Genomic DNA, 22,769 nt, shown 5'->3' on the forward strand with positions numbered 1-22,769 from the left:
TATTTTCAAATATCCAACCAAGTGATAGGAATGCATTGCTCTGGTTTGCAGTCACCCTTCTTTCAGTGCTTGACTGTAAACTCTGCCAAGGAACTTAGTACAACATTTAACACCTCAGGTTAGACACTTTATTTGTAATTAGGCATCTAAATAGTTAGCAACATTATCTTAGTGAATAAGCACATGAAGAGAAAACTTCTTTAGAAAAGTTAACTGAAATTGCTAATTTAGGTGACTTGCAAGTACAAAAACTTGACAATGGTGTCAAGAGCTTTCTAGCACCTTCAGTTACCTTAGTTGGAAGAATTGTTACATGACATTTTATGCTGCAGCTGGTTTTTGTCACTGTAAAACTCCATATGCTGGAATCAGGTTATTAATTAAGAAATATTTTTTGGCACTCTGGTGTGACTTATACCCCAAAAGGATCTGCAGCATGCTTTGCTTCCAAGCAGTTAGCTTCCCCAAGCCCTTTGAAGTGTTTCCTCAAATGCTTGAATAACAAAATCTCTCACAGAAGGGTTCCTTGGTACAGTCCTTCCATGTCTCATGTGATCTAAATTCCATTTTTAGGGCATCTTCTTCACCTTTTGGACAGACCTCATTCTTTCTATAACTGCTAATAGGGTTGTTTATACAGACTATAAGTGGTTAGCAAGAAGGAAAGCTATTTTTACAGCCATTAAAAATGAAAATCATGCTCCTGACATCACTTTACAAACTAAGCCTTCAGGTTATGAGGTCTCATTTCTTGCAATGAAATATCAGGTTCACTGCTAGACATTATGCTACTTTCCAATTCTAACCTCCGAAATCCTTCATTACAATCTCCAGACCAGTCAGGATTCTGCTGCCAGGTTGAAGCCTGGAGAGAAAGAGGAGCAGCAGGCTATAGTGGAGGTACCCTCGGTGACTCTGCAGCAGTGGGAAGCTGCCTGTTGTGTCCAAGGCCATAAGAGCAGCGCAATCAGCAACTTGCCAGTGGTCACCAAAAGGCTCCGAATGACACAAGGCCACAACTTGCTGGTCTCTGGCTTTGCAGTCTACAGTGTGACTGTCTGTGGATGGGAGGAATAACTTTTATGTTGGGCTTGAAGATATTAATTTATTTTCCTATAATGCACCATCCTCTCAGGGCTAGGTACGGAGGTGCAATCTGTATATTTACATGAATTATTAAGGCAAATGTGACCTGAATATTTGTAAGAAATGTCGCTGGCAGGCCTAAAGATCTCCAGTTTCTCTGCCTGTGTACATTTGGGGGATGCTGGTGTGACTGGCAAATGAACAACCTGATATTTGAAGAAACCAAGACCTGCTTCCAAACTTTTAGCAATTTTACGGCAATTTCAGGCACAGAATCAACAGAATCCACAGTGCTGAAGGCAGGCTGGGCACTCTGCTTGTTGGGTCCTCTAGTATTTGGGGCAACACCTGTATTGTCCTGCTATTTTAAAGTTCCAGATGCTGTTAGGCTGATACCTGTGAATGTGAGTTTTTGTTAAAGAAGAAAATAGTAATTTAAAAGCAAGTCTTCAATATGATGACAAGATATTGAAACTGCAAACCTTAAATGACCTCAAACCAGAAGGAAGTAAAGTCAATACTTCTGGTTTATTTAGAACTAGAATTTTTAATCTAACTTTTGGTGGATGCCCAGAAATGGTCTCAGTTTCAACAAGTTGTTTGGCTTTCCCTGCACATGTTCTGCCACTGGAACACAGTGTCCAACCTCACTTCTCTTACCAGTGTCACTGTGAGCTTATGTTTACACTGGCTGCACCATGGCTCATTTTTGTGGTTCTTTCCCTCCTTTTTGCCAAATACTTAGGTTTCCCCTGCCAGAAATAAGAAGATGGGGTGAGCGAAGGGTTATGGGGTGAGAGAAGAAGCAAAGATGGGGTGTGTGATGACAAAGGGAGCAGAACTGGGAAGAGTGGGGAGAAATGGAGAAGAGGAGGAATCTGAGATAACGGGAATGCATGTAAGACTCAAATGGTATGTGTCATTGAACCTGCAGCACTTCCAAGACAGACCTCTAAACAACATTATTTTTGTCTGGTTACTATAAACCAATAAACAGGAAATGTGTTATAGCAATAAACAAATGACAGGAAAAAGGAAACACCACTAATCAAACAGGAACATAGCCTGGGAACATGAAAAAGGAACAAACAAGAGTTATGTTTGCCCAGTTTTCACTCAGGATTGAGAACAGTAATGAGTATGACAAAACACAGGACAAAAAAGAGGCACTTGTGGCAGGACAGAAATGAAAACCAACATTCTCAGAGACATTTTGGGCCTTGTTTCCTCCTAGGAAATAGGATGGGAGCTTTTGATGCGAACTCTAGCTGCTGTTCTACCTCTTACACTGGAAGTTTTAGAAGTGTATCTGTGTCCACGTATGAAACTGTAACTACCTCAACTCAGATCTGTCTCTTGTCTTTAGCACAAATTTGCATCAACAGAATGAAGCTATTTAGCATGAAAACATGTTCAATACTCAGCAGTCATCAGAGCCAGGCTGTGTTCATGCTGGATGGAAAGTGAAAATATAATCTTCTTTCACTGTTTATACATACATTATATATATATGTGTGTGTATATATAATCACATATATATATACATAGACATGCATATCTTTGTGCAGGAACATCCTATTTCCAGTATTTCTAGGTTTTACTTCAGGGCTAGGGAGTATCCTTTAATGTATTCTCTGTTCTTTTTTCATATGTTTGTTCTGTGCTTTAGCCACAAAAACCTCTTCAGAAAATAGGCTGTTTCTGTGGAGAAACTTTAGTAAAAAATAAGTCCAAGTGTTCCTCTGGATGTTTTTCCATGAGGTTCATTCTGAAAACAAGACTACTCTCTTGGAAATATTCTGTTACAAATTTGATTGATATATGATTCATTTAATTCCATGGATTTATGTTCCACCTAAAACACCAAGGTGAATAATGAAGAATCGTTTGAATATACTTTCTGGAAGTAGGATATTCATAAATAGAAAACTCAAAGGAGAAAATCAGCTTCCAGTGGATAAAAGCTATCAGCATTTGAAACACGTGACTATTCTTCATTAATGATCTAGATAACGAAGCAGACTGCACCATCAGCAAGTTTGTACAATACCAGGAGGAGGGGCTGGGAGACTTTGACATGCTGAAGAAATCAGATAACAAGAAATTTAGGAAATCAAAAAAAAGTAAATGGGGGTCCTAAGGTACTTAGGCCACGAGCAGACACTGTGCTGGTACCCATTGAAAAGACAAGAAGCAATGGGCCGACACTAAAAGATAAGAAATTCCTTTTAAACATAAGAAAAAAATATTGGTGTAGGGGTGATCATACATTGGCACAGATTTTTCAGAGTGATTGTGGAGTCTCCATCTGTAGTGGTATTCAGAAGGTGACAGAGCAACCTACTTTAGCTGACCCAGCGTTGAGCAAAGTTGGGGTGGCGGGGGGGGGAGAGGTTTGGCCTTGATGACCATGACAGGTCCCTCCCAGTGTTAACTACTTAGTGGTGGTGTAAAATTAAATAAAAACCCACCACAATAATGGCAGGCTGAAGATAAATGATTGTCAATTCACAGTGAAAGACAGGAAGGGGAACATTTTGCAGAGCACCTCTGTCTGCCTTACTTCTGAAGATACACCCAAAAGGCAAGGAGATGTTGCTGAACAGTGCTCTGGAGGTACAGGTGACTGGACAGCTCACATCAGAAGGGACTAAGCAGCTGAAGGAGCACTCTGAGTCTTCCTCCACCAGACACCACAGATGGCTGAACCAGGAGGCAATGGGTGAAGCAAATCATGGGTTCTGGAATGAGAGAAAAGAAGTGCAGGTGGAGTCTCAGCAGGCTGTTTGGAGAGGGTTTGCATGCTGGCACAGTAGCTGTGGAGATACGGCTGGCTCCTACTGTGTGCCTCAGTCCTCTTACCTCTCCTGAATGAGTACAGGGTTGTGTCCAGCCCAAATGGATGCTAAGCTGCTTGGGAACAGGCATGGGTCTGGCATGAGTGATTTCTCATTCAGCTCTGGTCATCACCTGCTTCTCTCATTTTTCCTCCCAGTTGGCTTCAGCTGATCATCCAATGCCTACCAATCATGGCATAATTTCTTAGATACTCCTCAAGTAGCTCTTTGGAAAGTACTACCCAACATAAGGATGGCAGAAGGATAGGCTGAAGCATATCCATTTCCCTGGTCTCTTTTGGGTCCTTGTGCCAGAAAATATCACCTTGGAAGTCTGGAGAAAAGAGACTAACCAGGGCTGACACACACAACATTCAGGACCTTCCCATGAAGTAGCTTAAAGATAGCAGTGAGATAGCACCCAATAGAGACCAAGGTATTTGCAGCTGTGGCAGCAGGCTGTGCCTATAGCTATATTACTCCATCAGGGAGACACGTGTGCTTGCTTTGCTCATGGTCAGGATGAATGAATTGCTTCACTGCTGTGCCAGAAGCTTGCCTCTGACAGGCTGCGAGCACATTTTATAGATCTGCATCTTCCCTGCAAATGCCCCAGCTTCAGATATGCCTTTAACAGGCATCAGAAGGTAATTTAGGTGTTCAATGCTGTCAGCTCATTTAAGCTGTCAAATGCAGACCCTGTTCATTAGTTTTGCCTTCCCAATACAAGTAAAGTCTGGTTTTGCCCTCCCAATACAAGTAAAAGCTGTGGCAGAGCAGTATGTGGGGAGAAATAAGAGGTTCAGAATGGACAGGCCTGCCTCCATGTCAAATCATTTAATTAGGCAAAGGGCTCAGTCAGACTGGGCAAATAAAATGTAATTAAACTGATTATTAAACTGTGTATTAAAGGGACTCATCCCTGATAAAATGGCAGCAACAGGAGAAACCACAAGTTTTGCCTACATGAAACCATGCTTAGGTCATGAACAGAAATACCAAGTGTGGTGAGCAGGACATCTCTGACTCTGAGCACCCAAAATACTGCAAAAAGTTCATCTTCAGAGCACATAAGGATATCAGCATCTATCACCAAATATGTCTGTGATTTAAAATGCTGGTAAATTATGATTCCCAGCCATATGAGCCATATCTACAGCTTTAATAAAGTGCCACATTTTTCTTCAGGTCATAATTTGAACCCAAACCTGATTCAGATAAAACTTCTGACACTCAATTTTTTTGTTGATCACAAGTATGAAGGATTTTGGTAATAATGATTGAGCACACACACTGGCCAAGTGCACAGCAAGCAAATCCTTTATGCAGTCAATTTCTTCTCAGTGTTATTAGTAAAACTATTTAAAGCTTAATTAGTCTTTTAAATTTTTGGCTAGGCTCTCTTTCTGCTGTCTGAATGAAAATAAAATTAAAAAACTCTAATGAAAAATTTCTGACAGATGTTTTGTGCCACTAAGCTGATAGAGGTGCAATACACCATCTCACTAAAGCAAATTACTCTGGCTCTGAAAACTTGAGACATTTATTCTTGAGTCCAAATTTTAAAACCTTTAAAAATCACATTAGAAATAGAAACCTGGGAGTAAAACAAACCAAAGTCTGTGTAAGTTAGTTTTGGCAAAATTAGTAAAGAAAACAGAACAAAATAAAATATGATTAAGGGAAGGGGAAACCCACAAACATAAAGGCACTTACAGTGTAATTTTTTCAAAGTAGATTTTCAACAAAACTAGTGCATAAACTCAAAACTTCATTAAAACATAAAGCCTGAAAGGGTTTAGTGGGTGAGGCTCTTGTTTATTACGTGTGACTGTGATATCAGTCCAGGTGAAGGCTGTAATGGAAACAGTTCCAAGATTTTAGTCCAGTTACTTTGAAGGTTAACCCAACATCACAAACACATCAAGTCATATAACACCCATGGGCAAGGCCAGGGTTCCTTCCATCCAGAAAGCCCTAAGACTGTATGGACAGTACCTATACTAACTACAAGTAGTTTGTGGCTCAGTAAACATAGGTTAAACTATTATCAATAGTTTGGAAAAGATAAATGACCAATCTTTCCAGAAACATGCATCTGTATTCAGTGTGAAAAATATTCTCCAGGTGTGAATGCCCGCAATATTTGCACAAACAAGTACCTGAGGGCACCTAATTCGCAGTTTACTCCCGAGTGCTGTGCACACTCATGTCACACATTATTCAGAACATTAAAAAAGTAAAGCAAACAGCATCTTTTTAGGTAACATGCTAGAAACCCAGAATGGAAAAGAAGAAAGGAACTCAACTGAGACAGGAAACTCACCCACATTCCAAAAACTTGACAAGGTTTTTATGAGATGTTTAAGAGAAACTCCTCTCAAGAGGCCCCATAATGGGCCTGAACCAGCCTCCAAAATCCAAATATCTCACAAACTTCTTTGCATAAGCCTGTTCCTAAAGAAGATAAAGGAGGGGGAAAGAAATTCCTGATTTTGATTTGGAAAAGAAGAAACATTTTCTTTCAAGATAGAAAATTTGTGATATGCTACCTCTGTCTGTTGCTGCCTGGGAAAAATGCAGGGAAATTTTCTATTAACACTTTTATAACTTCACCTGGGTTAAAGGAATTGCTACAGGCCTTTTTTAAGGCTTGGCCACTGTGTACTGAGGGAACTGTCACACACTTGTACACACAAAAAGCTGCATTACCTTATGGTGCATGCACCACAGCCTGAGCAATGTACCTACATTAAACAAAATCCTTTGCTAAGGAGGTCTTTATTCCAATGTTTCAGGAAGGAAACCAGTCTCTTGCAAAGCATGCATTTCAGATTTCTATCTCAGGCTGTCAGGGGTGGTGCTGTGTGTGCCCCCAGCTCTCCCTGGCCACATTTTCTCTCATGTCCTGCACTAACAGCAGAGGGGATCCATTACTCCCATTTAGTACCTGGATACCTTGTCAGACACTGTGTATGGAGTCCTTGGGTCTTCTGGAAGCTGAAATGCCGATTGTGAAGCCAGTGAAATGTGCTGGGAGATAGAGCAAGACTCTGGGGCCAGTGAGATTTAACTCTGTTGGCTGCATGCATTTACCTCCCAGTATTCATCAGTATGGGCCTTATCCTCAGCAGAGGCCCTAAAACCATCTCAGACCCTTTTCATGAGAAGAGAGTAGTGCTATTATTTCTTCTACATATACTGTGTCACCAGAGGATACAAGGAAAAATTATGCACCACAGCTATGGTCACGATGAAGAGACTAATTTATTTCCTTTGACTCCAATCATTTATAGTTTTCCAAAGGTGCCAGTGGATTGGAGGGTGAACGTGCCACCTCTCCAATGACACTGGACAAACTACCAGTACATCAAATTTCTCTGCCTCTATGAAGGAATGCAAACCAACAAGTTATTTACAGAAAGTTGTGTGAGAAAGTTTCCTACAAGAATGTAAACTCAGAAGGCTTTAGAAAGTCTTAAAAAATCAGGGCGATAATACTGAGTGTCCTTTTTGGGAAAGGTGGGGGGCAGAGTCTCATGTTTTCCACAGGTTTCACTTGTTAGAAGAATCATGAGGTAACACCTCTGCCAGGATCACTGTGTGTCAGACCTTGTGAGAGCATGAACAGAAAATGCCTAGAGAAGCAGACCTGCAGGCAATGTAGATCTGCTAATAGCTTGTTTAAGAAGGGCTTAAACAGGTAACAGCATGGACATATCCACACTTCAGTAGTTATGACATGCTGAGAGGTAGTAATTTAGGCAGGCAGACAGCTCCATTGCCTCCCCAGGCAGGTGTGTTGGAAAAGCCACTTGGAGATTTGAGGGCTGAATTCAGGTAGCTGAAGTGGCAGGTGGGTGCCTCAGCCCCTCTGGGGCCTGATCCTCCCATGGTTTGCTAAATACAGAGTAGGAAACTGAAATTTTTCTGCATGACTGAAAGAAAAATTGTGCTGTTAGTAAAAAAAACCCAGACTGCTACAAGTCTTTGTGATTTCTGCCACAAGCCCAGGCAGCTGTATCCAGCGCAATCTTTAGAGACAGATTTATGGAGCTCTGCCACTGCCCTCCATTGAGTGTGAGCTACCCCAGTGCTTATGCAGTAACATGGAGCACATTCAGACTCCAGCTAGTCCTCAAATACCCAACTCTAGACGTATTTTCCTGACCCATATTTCTCATCAGTGTGGCAGTCTTTGGCTCTGGTTTGTAAAAGCCAGCACCAGAAGAAACCATGCATTATAATTTTTTATTCTGAATTTGTTGGATTATTTTCCATCTGTCAACACCAGCCCCCCCTGCAAAGTAGCAAGTTAGAAAGACTTCTGGTAAAAGTTGCCACCTAAATAAGCTACCACTAAATTCTGCTAATGGAGCATTTTTACACAATGTATGAGAGACCCAGATTTGCCTGGTGGCTGGAACTGACTCAGATAGTCTGGGTTTCCAGGCAAGTGCTGCCTGCCTGGGCTGTAGTCCAGACCTGAGTACTAAGTCAGCCTTAGGCTGAAGTAGGAGATCACACAATGGTGCAGCGCTTTGGTTTGCATACACTCAGATTCAGCAAGTCCAGGGATACAGAGTACAGGCCCTACTAACAAATGCAAAATAACACAAATCCTGAGGTCTTCCATAATTCAGCATCTTTGTAAATGATCATTAATAAGTTGTACAGACATCTCTTGGATTTTATTTAGAATTAGAAATTTTTATACAATTAGATAAAGACTTAGGTTGATTAGGACATTCAAAGACGGAGTAAAAAGACTTACATTTGAAAACCAAATGCCATAGGCCATATGCTCACTAATGCCTCAAATCACTTTCTCTGGAAATAAGTAGCAAACATATCTGCAGTTCTAAACATTTCTGCAGTTTTATACCAAAGGAGAAATTAATGCTATTTTAAAATAATTGTTGATGATTTATGAACAAGATGTTGTGGCAGAATGGCACTTATGTCATGGCCAGCACAGCATATGAGGGGAAAAAAGAGATTGCTGGGCACAGCATAGTTCTACCTCAGAAGTTCTCTGAGTTTTGAGAGGGTCCCCAGAGTTCTCCTTCCCATAAAGCATTAGTTTGCTGTTATTGTAAAGTATTTATATTTTTAGCATCTAATAGCAGTTATGCATTTGCTGTTACACCTTTGTTGGAATTTTAATCTCTGCCGTTCTTAGACTGAACTATTGCTTTATTAGGCAATTGCAAATAAATTGCCTTAAAAAAGAAAATATCTTTTTCGCAAGATTATTTTTTAAGAGAAAATAAATGCAGTTTTAAAAATGTTCTCTATGTTTCTAACCTCATTTTATGTTTCCTTCCTTCAAACTAATTGCTCATTCCTGACCAGTTCTGTTTCCCAGTATCCCATCTGAACATCATTACTCTGGATGCATTCAATCACCTTTTTACCAACTCAGAAAGAGGGGCTAGAAACATACTATTTTCTCTAGCTTACTTTTATGCAAAGAAAAATAATATGTTACTATAGGGACACAATTTTTTTTTTTTTTTAAATTTTGGCTATTGATGTTATCATCTGATATCCATCAATGAAGCCTTTTCTTCTGTACATATTCATGTATATTTCAATTGTCTGGAGAATCAGTGTGAACTTCTAAAAATAATTAAAACACTGTACAAACTCCTTTATAAGTGATAGCAAGTGAAAGCCTTGTGCAATTAAAGTATCAGAGCTGGTTTGGTTTGGTTCCCAGATGTGCATATTCCACTTCTCCCATAACTCTCTGAAGACCTCTGTTTGGCTCAGTATAGCAAGTCTATTAAAAACTCCCCTGTGACATCCATGTTAGCGCAGAACTGCTTGGCTGCAAGAAGGATTCCAGAGTTTGAGTGTTTTCCTGTTCGATGCTGGGCTGTGACATCACCTTGTCCCAAATCCTATTTTTCTGGTTTAAACTGCTCTGCTTTCCCATACTTACAGCAGTTAAAGCTCCTCCGGCAGCTTGTTAGGTCAGTAGAGAAATTTTTGACTCTTTCATCTGAAGTCTATCATGAAAATATTGGCCATGTAGCATGAGGGGAGGGCTTTATTTGCTGAAGTCTACCTCTCAGGGGAAGTTTATTGGCATATTTGAAGAACTGAGGATGTTTTTGTAGTACAGAAGCCAAGCTGACCATGATACGACCCTGTGGGGTGGGACACCAGGGTATTTTCTCTGTTTAGTTAAACTCGCATATCTGTGAGTTATTTAAAATTATGATTAGATTTTATTGAAGACTTATGATTCTATTTTCTCCAGAGGCTGATAAACATGAGGGTCATCTTAGTCTATGAACAACTCACATTCCAACACCAAGATCTAAAACAAACAAATAAAAAACTCCAAAATCTAAGACAATAGTTGAGATCCTAAAGACCTATAAATTAATAAGCTTCCTAGAATGAAGAGAGGGTGAAGTCTAGGAGAGTAAATGACTTCCCAAAACAATGTGCTAAGCAAGCCAAGGTCAGACCCAGGGCTTGCTGAAGGCACTGAAAGGTCTCTTTTCAGTTGGACATGAATCTAAGGATTCTGTGACATCCAGTAGCACCATGAAATATGGGGAACTGTGACTCGAATGTTATGACATATTATGGTCATTTGGACACAGGGCATTTGGAAGGACTATCTACTTTATGGAAAACAACAACAAAGAACTTCAATTTTACATATATGAGACTATCTTGACATAAGTCTGTGGTGTAGCAGAAGTTACCAGTGTCAATCATTGCTTGAGCAGTAATAGGAATCCTTGCTTTAGTTTGTCTCATCAACACAAAGAGCCCACAAATACATAGGGCAAAACTACTACCAAATTCCTTGCTGAGCAGATGCTTGTATGGTGTGTGGAATAGGTACAGCAGCATGTTGTGCACACAACCACTGTGCTGAGACTGCTACCCTGTTGAAACGTGCTGTTCACTATGTAGCTACCATACAGCTAAGAAATATTCATGCTAAACACTACTCCTGTTGGAAACAACCTTCCATGTTTGTGACAGTAACCAAAAGAATTACAAATGTGCAACAATTCCATATACTTTGAGTCTGAAATACTCCACAATTTACAAAACCATTAGTTTCATCATTTCCAGGAAACCTGCCCTGCTTTTTCTCATTGGCTGACCTGAATGACTTTCATTTCAATCTAACCCATGCTGTTGTCTTGTGACAAACACAGAAACCTCTCCAGTCTCTGTAGCAAAGATTGTAGTCATTTACATACGTAAAATATGGAAACACAAATTAAGTATGCTTTATAATACTTTGCTAGCTCTACATTGGATCTTTTCCTGTGCTAAGCTTCTCTGATTCTGTAGGACCTCAATTTCACACCAGTTGTGTATCTGCTTTAAACAGTCATATAAATCGACATCCTCTGGGGAGGAGAGGAGGGGATACAGTTGATGGGATTTTGACCAAATCATCCCCAATAAGAAAGAATTGTCTGTGGTTATGACAGAACAGGATAAATTTGTGGGTTTAGATTTGTAGTATTAATCTAAAAACCTTTCTGTAATTATGAATGTTTTAAAAGTCAACCTATTAAAAGTTTTAATTTTGCAATATATTGCTGAAAACAAAATTGTAAACATAAATATCTAAAGATGCATTTCTGATTTTCACATATTTCAATCTTAATTCATGAGCACCCATCTGCTACTCTTGACTATTAACTAAAAATAGACAATATTAGGAAAAGACAATTATTTCTCAGGATTTTTTTGTTTTGGAAAATGGAACTTTCATACTATTCTGGGGTATTTTTGCTACATATGCTATGTAAAGGACTGTAAGAAATATAACTTCAAGCACTAAGATTGTTTCAGTCCTAGAGCTGAGGGATCAAGCAACCGGCCAAGAAACACCACAGAGGAATGTGTTGAGGGAGTAGCAGTTCAGGTAGATGGTTTGGCATGTTTCCTTCTCTTGCACTGCTAAATTCCAGAGGCCTGCACTTGCCAGGACTCAGTGCAGCCTTCTGCATAAGTTACAGCCCGATGGGGCTCCCAGATTCACTAGACTCACACACCAGAAACCTGCGAGCAATGCTGCAAAAAATGTAACTCTTTGAAAACCAGATGCAGCCTGCAGCAGCAGAAAGGCTGGTATTGATATTCTCACAGTATGCCCAGAAAATCCCACCTCATCAACATTTTAAGAAACCTTTCCAGAGTCTCCTATAAATTATTATTTTTCTGGAACAATATGCCTTTCATGGAGTTGGATAGGTTTTGTCACAAAATATAAGACCCTGAGAAGTTTTCATTTTCTTTTAAAATGCTTTAGAAGTTCTGCACTAATTTGTTCAGGTCACTTTCTGGCTTTATCCTTATCTAATTTTGTGAAATGCTTTCATAAAGGAAATAATTCATTAATGGCGGGAGCCTTTAGCACAGGCCTAAATGAGGAAGGGAAGTCTGGGTTCCCTGTTGCTGATGATGGCAGCACATAGGAAATCCTTGCCCAATCCTCCCACTCAGTACTTGGCATAGACATGGTCAGAGAGCAAAAGGTCAGAGCCTGGGGAAGCGCTATATTGAAGGTGATTACGATTTATTAGGGCTATACACAAACAAATCCTCTGCACTAATTAGGGAGGTTGGCAGAGGAGGGGGTAAATTGCAGCTGAAAAAGAAGACAGGAAAGTGAACTGATAAAAAGTCTCCCTGACCAGCAGCTTGCAGGCATTGCTGTCAACACTGCCTGTTTTCTGTCCTATGCTCAACTACCAAGTTAAAGTCAATGCTGCCCCATTGTGTGTCATGGTCTCAACAGGACCATCGTTTCAGCTGTCATCTCTAGAGACTTTATTCAACAGGGATGAACTTGAGCAACACAAAGGCAGAGGAACAATAGGAACATTCCACAGAATTCTCAAAAAGTTCATCCAGAAGAAATTACAGGCTGTGCAGCTTTAAATTACTTGTAGGTTGTCTCTGTACAGTACTGCTACAGGGAAGGATCAAGGCTTTTCAACAGAGCAAAAAAGATCCTTTCTCAGATTATTTCCTTTGGCATCTAAATATTCCTTTGTCTTATATTTGGAGAGACAGAACCAGGTTTTCCTATTTTCCCTGGACCGCAAAACTTCTGTGATGGAAAATTGTCTTGTTTAATCTTTTCACAGTGGCTTACTTGGTCTTTGGCTTTGCTGGTTCACTCCTGATTCTATAGTCTCCATCTGTAAAGCACACTCAGTGTTGTACTCTCTTAAATTTTGTCTGCTGTTCTTGTTACTAGGAACATGATTTCATTGATGAATGTTTATAACACAGCTTGAGGAATTTCATCCTCCCCTGGTAAACTGTGTAGGAGATTGCCTTAATGGACAAAGAAAAATGTCTGCTGGACTTTAGCCAGTAGCTTGGACTTGCTTATAAAGAAGAAAATACAAGTATAACCTTTTGTTGCTGTGTACAGAAGACATATTTAAAAAAATATTAACCTCTCTTCTCACAAAATAAAATGGAACCAGTGAAAGATTTATGTGGTTTTCACTATTTTCTGTCAAATTGCTTCATCTTGACAAGTTTAATTCTACTTCTTGATCAGTTGTCTTACAAGGCTGTACTGCTCTATTTTCTCCAACAAATACCTCTAACTGGGAAAATAAATTACAGATGACTGTAAAAAAATGAACACAACTTAAAGTTATGAGAAGAAAAAGTGGTCATATGCTTCATTCACAGGTGTAAGGCATCTAATTTCAAACAGCAAATTGAAAGTTAAAGCCCAGTTTTAATTTCCCTGAATAGTTTACTTTAGCAAGGTTTGGGATATGAATTCAGCAAAGCCATGATGTTAATTTGGTTTATGCTTCTTCAGTTTGTTTAATCAGGGCCTGAATAAAGACTTTGGGGTTTGAGCTGTTCTGAAGGCTACGTGAGACTGGGTGTTCCTGTGCTTAAATTAAATTCCCTGTAGAGCAGTTTCTAACCTCTGCTGAAGAGAAGCAGAATCACCCTGTGTTGTCTGGGTTATCTGTTGTGTTGCATTTATGGTAAAGGATATATACATGCTATATTTTTCTGCTCTCTGAAATAATCTGTAGGTGCCTAGACGTTTTAAAGAGTTTCAAACAAGCATACGCAAGCAAGCATAGCTGAGCTAGGAGCCAGAATGCACTAATGCCTTTCTCAGCCTGAGAACAGTAACTTGGAACTATGAATCACTCTCTGGTGGAGGTTAATAAATGCCCATAACTATATCCCCACGGAAAATGTTAGGTGCCAGGAGTGGAAAAGCACAGTAGTCCCATGTAGCTGATGGAATGATTAAATGTCGATGGGTCCCTTCTGCCAGTGCATCTCAGGAAAGGAAGAGAGGATGCCTATATTTCCTAATAGCACCTTATCCCTGCTGCTTCTTCTGGGTTGGAGAAGGATGGATGCTCTTTCAGCTGTTGGCATTACCTGAGGTGCTCTGGAATAGGAGCCCAACTGCTCTTTGCTTCATTGAGGCAAAGAGCCCTGGAGAACCGGAATTTGTCTCCCACATTTCTGGAAAAGACTACCCATCCAAAGTGGAAATGTGACCTTGAACATACTCCCACCTCTCCGGTTCACAGGTTCCCTCACTTTCCCTGTTGATCTGTCAAGAAGCCCAGGAAGCATGTGAGCTGCCCATAGAGAAAGCCAAGTAAGCCTGCAGGGGAAGCAGGCAGCTTGACATCCTGCCTGGCTTCTCTCACAGCCAATGTGCTACTCAGAAACCTGTCAATTACAGTTTGGATTATTTTTTTTCCCAGTGGAGAAATTTGCTGTCAGAAATTTCCAGCCAGCTCTGCTCTGTGCTGCTACTGCTGCTCCAAATGGGAAAGCCAAAATGGCCCAGAGAGGCTCATGCAGGGAAGGTGCAGGGCCTTGGGAGCTCTGGCATGACAGCAGGTCTGCAGTCCTGGCTGTCACAATCCAACCACGAATGCACTTCCGAAATGTCAGATGCTCCCTCCAGAATTACGTATGCATATTCACTCTAGTGTGACCGCCAAAACAGTGTGTGTGCCTTGCCAGGGACTTCAAAGGCTTTTGTACAACACTGTAGTCCTCTGATAAAAAGTTCTGCTTCTTATTAGAGTCCTAGTCCTGGTCAATATTCTTGGAATTTAAGAGGAAAGTGAAGTCTGGATTTGGGGTTTTTTTTTAGCATAAAGAAGGATGTGCTTTTTCACAAATTAAACTGTTTAATAACTTGCATTTTTTGCCTTGCCTGTCTGAAATAGCCAAGCTGGACAATGGTGTCTATTTGAAGTATACAGAACTACAAAAATTACTGGGTCCAAAACTATTACCACTGAAGCTGGGCTATTCGAATGAATTGGGACAGTACTCCCAATGGGTAATATTGTAGAAGTGTTACTATGACTGGCTGTCTCAGCTTATACAGCAAATCAATTATCATGTTATTTTCTTAAATAATAACTCTCCATGTACTACCTTTTTCCATATATTAGAAAGTGAAACATGACGAAAATATCTTTTTAGTGCACTAAGTTTTTTACCTTCTCATGGTATTTAGAAGTCAACATTAGTAAATGAAGTAGGAGTTAAATAGTAACTTGACTGATTAACTAAAGTGCCTATAATGATGCTGCTTTCTAGCTCAGTTTGAACTAATTTTTATTATGCATTATAGTTGAATAGTGATTGTGGTCTTAGAACGATCACAGATAAAGATGGCCATTGCCTCAGAGCAATTAAAATATTAAAAAAAAAAGGAAAGAAAGCTGCAGATAAGAAAAAATGCATTGAGAAACTCATGTTTGTTTATAAATACTGGCCAAGCTTGTTTGCTGCACCAGACTGCTGTTCAGTACAACTCTTGAGGAGAAGGCAGCCAAGATAAGCAGGGAAGTCACCACAGCTTCGTGATATTCTGCTCGTCCTCCTGTTTCAGTTCAAAATAGATTGCAGGACATTTTGCCAAAGGTTGTAAATGAAGTCACCCTTTTTACTACCAAAGAGATAATGAGTATCACATGGGCTGGCCTCCCATATAACGCAATCCAATATGTGCCTCAAATAATTTCCATGACAAGGATGTCTTGCAAGTGGCAGAGGTCAGTATACCTTAGGCACATAAAGAGCAAGAGTGAAATCTACAGCCTGAAGCAGCTGGACTACTGACACTGAAGAGTTGTTCCCTTTTCAAGGGGCCTTTCTCCCCACAGAAGTTACAGAAAACTATGTACCCTGGTGACACATGTAAATTCAGGAGGTAGGAATCCAGGTCATGACCACTTTTGTTGCTGAGACAAGTTCTCTTGGCATTTAAAATATTACCGAGACTTTCTGCACCTTCTTTGTTTCTACCTTTACTTTTCATTTGTGGTTATTCTACTTCTGAGCATCTGTTCTACTGCTTCCATTTATCTTTGACTTTTTTTGTTTGTTTGTGTTTTGTTTTGGTTTGTGGGGTTTTTTTTTGTTTGTTTGTTTATTTTTTGGTTGTTTTTTTTTTTTTTGGTCAGTTTTTGGTTTGGTTTGGTTTTTTGGGTTGTTTTTAAGACTCAAAGGACACAACACTCTGAGCTGAATTTTTCTTATTAAGGGAGAACTTACACAGAGCCACAACATGATAATGCACTGTCATTCAGATCTACACTAGAAACAAGAGCATATACTACAAACATATGCTGCTCTCTTAACTAGTCCTGAGATATCTGATATCAGATGTCTGCCTCTGGTACAGGTACAGGATACAAGGTATTGTCTTTCTCAATTTGTATCTTCTGTACCCTTTCTCCTACAACTGCAATCAGCGATGCACTTCCATGGGATGAGCCAAATCAGTCACTTTTCTCCTTCAGCTCCTGGCCAGGCGCTCTTGCCTTTTTTCCTGACAAAGGTCTTTGCCTTGAGCTGATTCAACCCAGCAACCTGGCAGAACAGTGGCAACAAAACCGCGGTTTTCTCAGCCAAGGCAGTGAGCTGAGCTATGTAATGAATGCTGGATTCAGCGCAGGGAAGGATGTAAAAGTACTCTTTGGATGGCATCAGGAACCCGTGGCACGCCGCTGCCATCCGATATCTCCAAATGCACCCACGAAGCACCCGGAGAAGTGAGGAACACTGGGGACGGGAGTGCTTTAGGACGTTTCCTTCCTTCCTTCCTTCCCTCGTATCCAGGGGCGCCGCCGGCCTTGGCGGCCGCGGCGCTCGGGCGCCACCCAGTGGTGCCGCTGCGTGCGGCCGCGTCTGAGGGTGCCTGCGGGAGGCGGAGGACTGGGTGGCAATCCCTCAGGGACAGTGACCCGTGTGGCTGCCGGGCGTCTCCGAGAGCCTGCGGTATGTGGGGAGATACTCGGGGACGTGGTGGGCTCCGCGCCCCTCCTGCCCCAGAAGTTCGCACGCCACGTGTGGCGCAGTACACGGTGTGGCTCCTGTCCCCTGCTGTCCCCGGGGGGCCTGTCCCCTCACGGCCCCTCTGAAACCAGGCAGCGACGCTGCTTCTCACGCTCCGTTGCCAGGCTGTTGTGTAACCTGGCTCTTCTGACAGCTCTATTCTGCAGGCTGTGCCTGCCCCTGCCTAGCACGGACCGCCTTGCTTTTGCGGCAGTTGTGTGCTTCGGCACGGGTACCCCTTGTGCGTGCCTCCCCCCTGCTGCCGTGTGTGAGCCCGGCTGCCCCGCCCCGAGCTCCGGTGGCAGCACCCCTCGGCAGGAGGTGGCTTTGGGGTTGGACAAACCTCAGCCCTCGGCAGGAGGTGGCTTTGGGGTTGGACAAACCTCAGCCCTCAGCAGGAGGTGGCTTCGGGGTTGGACAAACCCCAATCCTCGGCAGGAGGTGGCTCTTGCCGCTTTGGGGTGAGGAGACGGTGGCGAATGGCGAGGCGGTGTGGCCGTGAGGCCGGTGTTGTCCTCAGGACGGTGCGTGGCCTCGGGCAAATCCTGTGGGCCAGGTGTGCCTCAAACCAGCCCTGTAAAAGCTCTGCTGCTGGGAGGGAACCAGGCTGGTTGTAGGGAGCCACTTGATCCATGCGTTGCCTTGGCGGCAGCCAGTACGTGGCTTTTGCCCTGACCTCCCTGATCTGGTGCTGCTCGATGTGCACAGCCCCACCTTGCCCTCCAAATTCCCACTTGCAAGCCTGCGACAGCAGTTCCAAACATCGTGGCCCAGAGGCATTGCATTATAATTACATCATGATACTGCCATGATATTGTTTTTAGTGAAAATATCAAAGAATTTTTAAAGATCATTGCTCAACATTGGTTTGCAGCCCTACACAAATGAGTAGACAGTACCCGGAGATGAAAGGGATTTCCTATTCTGCACATTTACAAATTCCGTTTGCACCCTCATTTGGGATAATGCTGCAGTAAGTTAAAAAATAAGCACATTTTTTACATTCTTTCTGTATTTTGGAATCGGGTTCTGATGCAAAATAGTGCAATGGATACCTTATCTACATCATTTGATGCCTTGCATGCTGTTGGCTCTTCAGAGTAACTCTTGATTAGTATCAGACTTGTTCAGGGTGTAGTGCTAAATGTTATTCATATTTCAGACTTCTTGTTCAGTAGGACTTGTAGTTGTGTGAGGAATACTTATTTATAGACTCCTTTAAACGAGTTTTAAATTCTAAAAAATGTTTTTTAAAAAATAAGAATGTGAAAAAAGGATTGTTTCACAACTGGAAGATAAAGCATATTTTAGTATATATCAGATATATCATAATACTTTTGGAAATTATTTTCTTGCCCTTTGGAAAGGCATGGCTGTATTTGACTCTTTGTGTTTTGGTTTTGTCTTTGTGTTTTGGTTGCTTAAGTTCTGCTTTCACAATCCAAGACTACTGAGTAAAATATAAAATATTTATTTTATGAAAACAGATGATCTTGAAAAACTACTTAGTAACTTGGTAAATTGGATTATAACAGTATGCAATAGAAGTCTGTCAAGTATTCCATGTGCCTGTTGACAAATCTGTATTCCCACGTGTTTTGAAAACTGAAAAACAAACAAACCCAATAAAAACATGTTTCAGTTGTTTGTACAATTTCTTCCTGACTCTGGAATCTTACTCTGTTGCTTCCAGAAAAAAAAAAAAAAAAAAAAACAAAAAACAAAAAAAAACCAAACAAACAAAAAAAAACAAGCTGGTATTTCAGTTTGACTATCAAAGCATGTGCCAATGAAAATGCTTCTAAAGCAACTACTCTGGCCAAAAATCTGTCTGTTTCATAGAAATACTGAAATGTTGTTCGAGATGCTTTTCTATCTTTTCATTAGATATGGATTTTTGAAATTGCATATTGCACAGCCATGCAGTAGCTTTAAATGGTGTCTCTGAGAAGTGGCAATAGAAGAAACAGTTTCACTGGTTTCAGAGACAGCAGTACTGCTTATAGTCCAGAATGTCCTGGGAGGGGTTTTGTTACTTCTGCTAAAATGAGGACAAAATTCTGGACCACACTGAATAATGATTCCCCATATAACCTAATGGATTAATCACACTAATGCAGTCTTTCTAAATTAGAAAGAAACTTGAAAACATTTAGAAGGCCATCATTACAATTCTTGACAATGATTCAATATCAACTTTTGCAAGTGTTGCAGTTGCTGCTGCTTTTTTTTCCCACAAGATAGCAGCACTGTAACTATGAATGAGCAAAGGATTTATGAGCCCATCTCACCAAAATGCAGAAAGGCCACTTGATTTATTTACTCTTTAGGGTATCTGCAGCTCAGAATCACAAGGAAGGTTTCTTAAATATCAGGATGGGGTGCAAACACAAATTAAAATAATAAATTCTACGCTTACATTTTACTTTAACAGACCTATCTCCTTATGAAAAAGCACATCAGGTGTCTTGAAACCATCTGCAAAACTAAAATGCTGTGTACGTAAATATATTTGTGTGAGTGTGTGTGTGGGTGCATTGCATCCAGTAATAATCTTGTTACTGTATATAGCAAAACTCTTTTAAGAGGTTAGGTGTTTGCTTATGCTTCCCCTTAACTCACCTGGTTTCACCACTTTTCCTCGTGCTTTTAGCTGCACTTACTGATTGTCATTGTTCAAAAGTGCTCCCACGATGAAGGAGCCCCTTTGCCAGCACTCAGCAATTGCCAGCAGGAGGTGAACTCCCTGCTGTATTCACTCTGCCCTGCATGATTGTGTAACCCACATCAAACTCTCCTAGTGTAAATATGTATGTATACAGTAGTGCCTTGGGCTGGGTCAGCTGTGCACCTCGCAGGCAAATCTCCCAGTAGTCCCAGCTTGGCAAGCTTTGCTTCACCATGTACCAGGCATGGAACACCTGGTTGCACTTTGGGAATATCCATTGCAGAAGCACAGCAGAGGCACTGCAGCCACAAACGGGCACACAGCCCGTGTGATCAGGCTGGAGTTGCCAAAAGTTAACCCAGGGCACAGAATGGATGTCATGGCATCAGCACCAGCTGTTTGGCCCAGAGACCCACTCCTGTCAGACCCCACTGCTTGCTAATGTACACAAAGCCTTAGTGGCTTAGATGGAAACTTGAAATCAGAAAGGAAATTTTTTTCATAAGCTCACAAGTGGTAGCAGAGAAGAGGGACAGAAATGATGGAAGAACAGACCACATCACCTGGATGATGATTTTTTTAATGTGAAATTGTAGACATCCTTGGGCCATTAGGCAATATTTACTGGAGTTCAGGAAGGGGCATGCTGCCATTTGCAGGTGGAAAGAGTAAAGCTCTTTAAAATACTTCAGTATGCTCTGAAATAGCATATTTATAGAAATGGTGAAAAAAAGGGCACTTTTCATTCAGTAAAAGAAAATACAGTGAGTGATGTGGAATACACTGTGTACAAACACATATCTTTATAAAGACTTTGATTCTTTTTGATTTTTAACTCCCAGAGAACATATACATATACATGTAAAAATATTTTTATACATATATATTATTTTTCTTTTTATGACTGTTCATATATTTTTCCTCTTTTTAACCAGGCACTCCAAGGACAACTTCTCTTTGTGAAGAAATCAGGCAGTGCTGTGGAATTACATCGGATGTAGCCTTGCTTATTTTTTCCTATTGCTGTCAACACAACATATGCAGTCTTTTGGGCTGCCAACTCTCATCTCTTACATCAAGGAAACTGAATCATCTCTACCTTGGCCTAAAAGAAATAACAGAGCTTGTATAAATATATTTTGATAATGTCCTTGAGATTCCTGAAGACACAAAAAAGCAGGAACAGTACGTACATTTTTTTTTTCTTTTGCTGTTTGAAAAGCTGTGCTATCAGTGGCCATTTGTACTTAGCTGAAATTGCAGCACTGGATTCTATCAACACAATAAATAAATAGATGATTGTGAGCGCAGTGAACTGATGAATGCAGGTTTTCTATCAGGTTAAAACTTGAATTTTGTTCGTTGACATCTGATAAAATGTGAGCTGTGCTTTAGCTTTTCCTGTCCTTGCAAAATGCTTTTCTCTTGTGTGGATTCTCAGTTTTGCACCAAGGGATAAGCAATCTTCCCCATAGCAGTGACTCTAATTCAGAGATTTCTTCTTTAAAAGATCAACTAACTAAATGAAATTTGTTAGAGTTTCTCTGTTGAATTTGACTGAGACTGGCCAAAGATTCAAAAATACTGGAGAGGAGGGAGAGGTACAGTTATATTTGCATGCATGGAGACATAAAGGCAGAGGCAGCCTCATCTCCCCAGGGAACTGTGCTAAGAAGTATATCTTTATTTCAAGAAAACAGAAAAGATCAGTGTGCTATTACCTATCTCCTTTTAACTTCAATTGATTAATTTTTTATTAGGGGCACTGGACAACTGTTCAGGCCAAAAGCAGCAAAAAATACTGACAAGTCTGACAGTGAGTGCTTCCCTTTGAGGTAAAATATAACTTTATTTTTAGAGAAAAAAATTCAGAAGAATTTAACCAAACTTGACAGAACAGTGATTTCTGACTGTTCTGACATCCAGACAGGATTTCTGGCAGGCTGGTTGCAAGTCTGGTCAAAGGTATTTAAACTTTCACAATATTTGGTGACATATTAACAATATTTGACTTTATGCCTACAAGACAACTGCTGAAGTAATAAGTATAAACTGCTACTAGCTCATTAAAGGCTTCTGTATCTGTTACAAGCAGTAGATTAATCTCTTGGGGGTGGGGGAGGGAGGGGCATTTCAGAAAGAACAGCCTATCAGGAAAGACAATGGACAGAAGAATTACAGCTAAAGAAAATTATAAAAATTGTAAAATATAAATGTCTTCCATACAGAAGTGAAACCACCAGTAGATTATGCTCACTTTGTTTGGAAACAGCATGCATCAATGACTTATTATGTAATGGCTCTTTGATCCATTGAACACAATTACTCAAGAAATAATGTGCTAACTTTTCTAATATGGCACAAAAATGTTGTCCCAGTTCAAATTTTCCCAAAAGACTAGTAAACTGCCTGTCCTGGTTTTACAAAAATAGTGCTGTAAGAAGGCTGGTGCTGTATGCAGGTGTGTCAGTGTTGCAGCACTGGTGTGCTATGTTCATTCCTTTGCATCTGCCTCGGGCCGGGGTGGAGGGAGGCAGGATGTTCACAAGGTCTTGCCACTCCAAAATGCTGGCCTTCTTGAAACTGCTTGGAGTGGCCTTTCAATACTTCAAAGAGTCTACAAAAAAAGAGGGAAAGTGGCTTTTTACTTGGGCAAATAATGATAGGACAAGTAGGTTTAGATTAAAAGAAGAGAGATTTAGATTAGATGTTAGGAAGCAATTCTTTACTCAGAGGGTGGTGAGGCACTGGTACAGGGTGCCCAGAGAAGCTGTGGATGCCCCATCCCTGGAAGTGTTCAAGGCCATGTTGGATGCAGCCTG

The 22,769-nt window shown here is 40.8% G+C and overlaps 1 protein-coding gene across 1 annotated transcript; it reads left to right on the forward strand.

Annotated features, from left to right (window-relative positions):
* The first annotated feature begins 1,897 nt into the window (after window positions 1-1,897).
* On the forward strand, window positions 1,898-21,241 carry LOC128784887 (uncharacterized). Its single transcript, XM_053936763.1, has 4 exons — window positions 1,898-1,984; window positions 17,064-17,740; window positions 18,154-18,252; window positions 20,883-21,241. Exons 1-4 carry the CDS (start codon window positions 1,898-1,900, stop codon window positions 20,908-20,910), a joined length of 891 nt encoding a protein of 296 aa, XP_053792738.1. The 3' UTR covers window positions 20,911-21,241.
* Window positions 21,242-22,769: the final 1,528 nt, after the last annotated feature.

The sequence above is a fragment of the Vidua chalybeata genome, chromosome 3 (genome assembly GCF_026979565.1).
Source record: "Vidua chalybeata isolate OUT-0048 chromosome 3, bVidCha1 merged haplotype, whole genome shotgun sequence".
Classification (NCBI taxonomy): Eukaryota; Metazoa; Chordata; class Aves; order Passeriformes; family Viduidae; genus Vidua; species Vidua chalybeata.

Excerpts from the sequence above, each read along its gene's own strand:
- LOC128784887 (XM_053936763.1), top strand. The coding sequence starts at position 1,898 with ATGGGGTGTGTGATGACAAAGGGAGCAGAACTGGGAAGAGTGGGGAGA. Across the intron at positions 1,985-17,063 it reads CTGAGATAACGGGAATGCAT|GGGCGCCGCCGGCCTTGGCG; the intron begins GTAAGACTCAAA and ends CCTCGTATCCAG. Across the intron at positions 18,253-20,882 it reads TCATTTGGGATAATGCTGCA|GCACTCCAAGGACAACTTCT; the intron begins GTAAGTTAAAAA and ends CTTTTTAACCAG.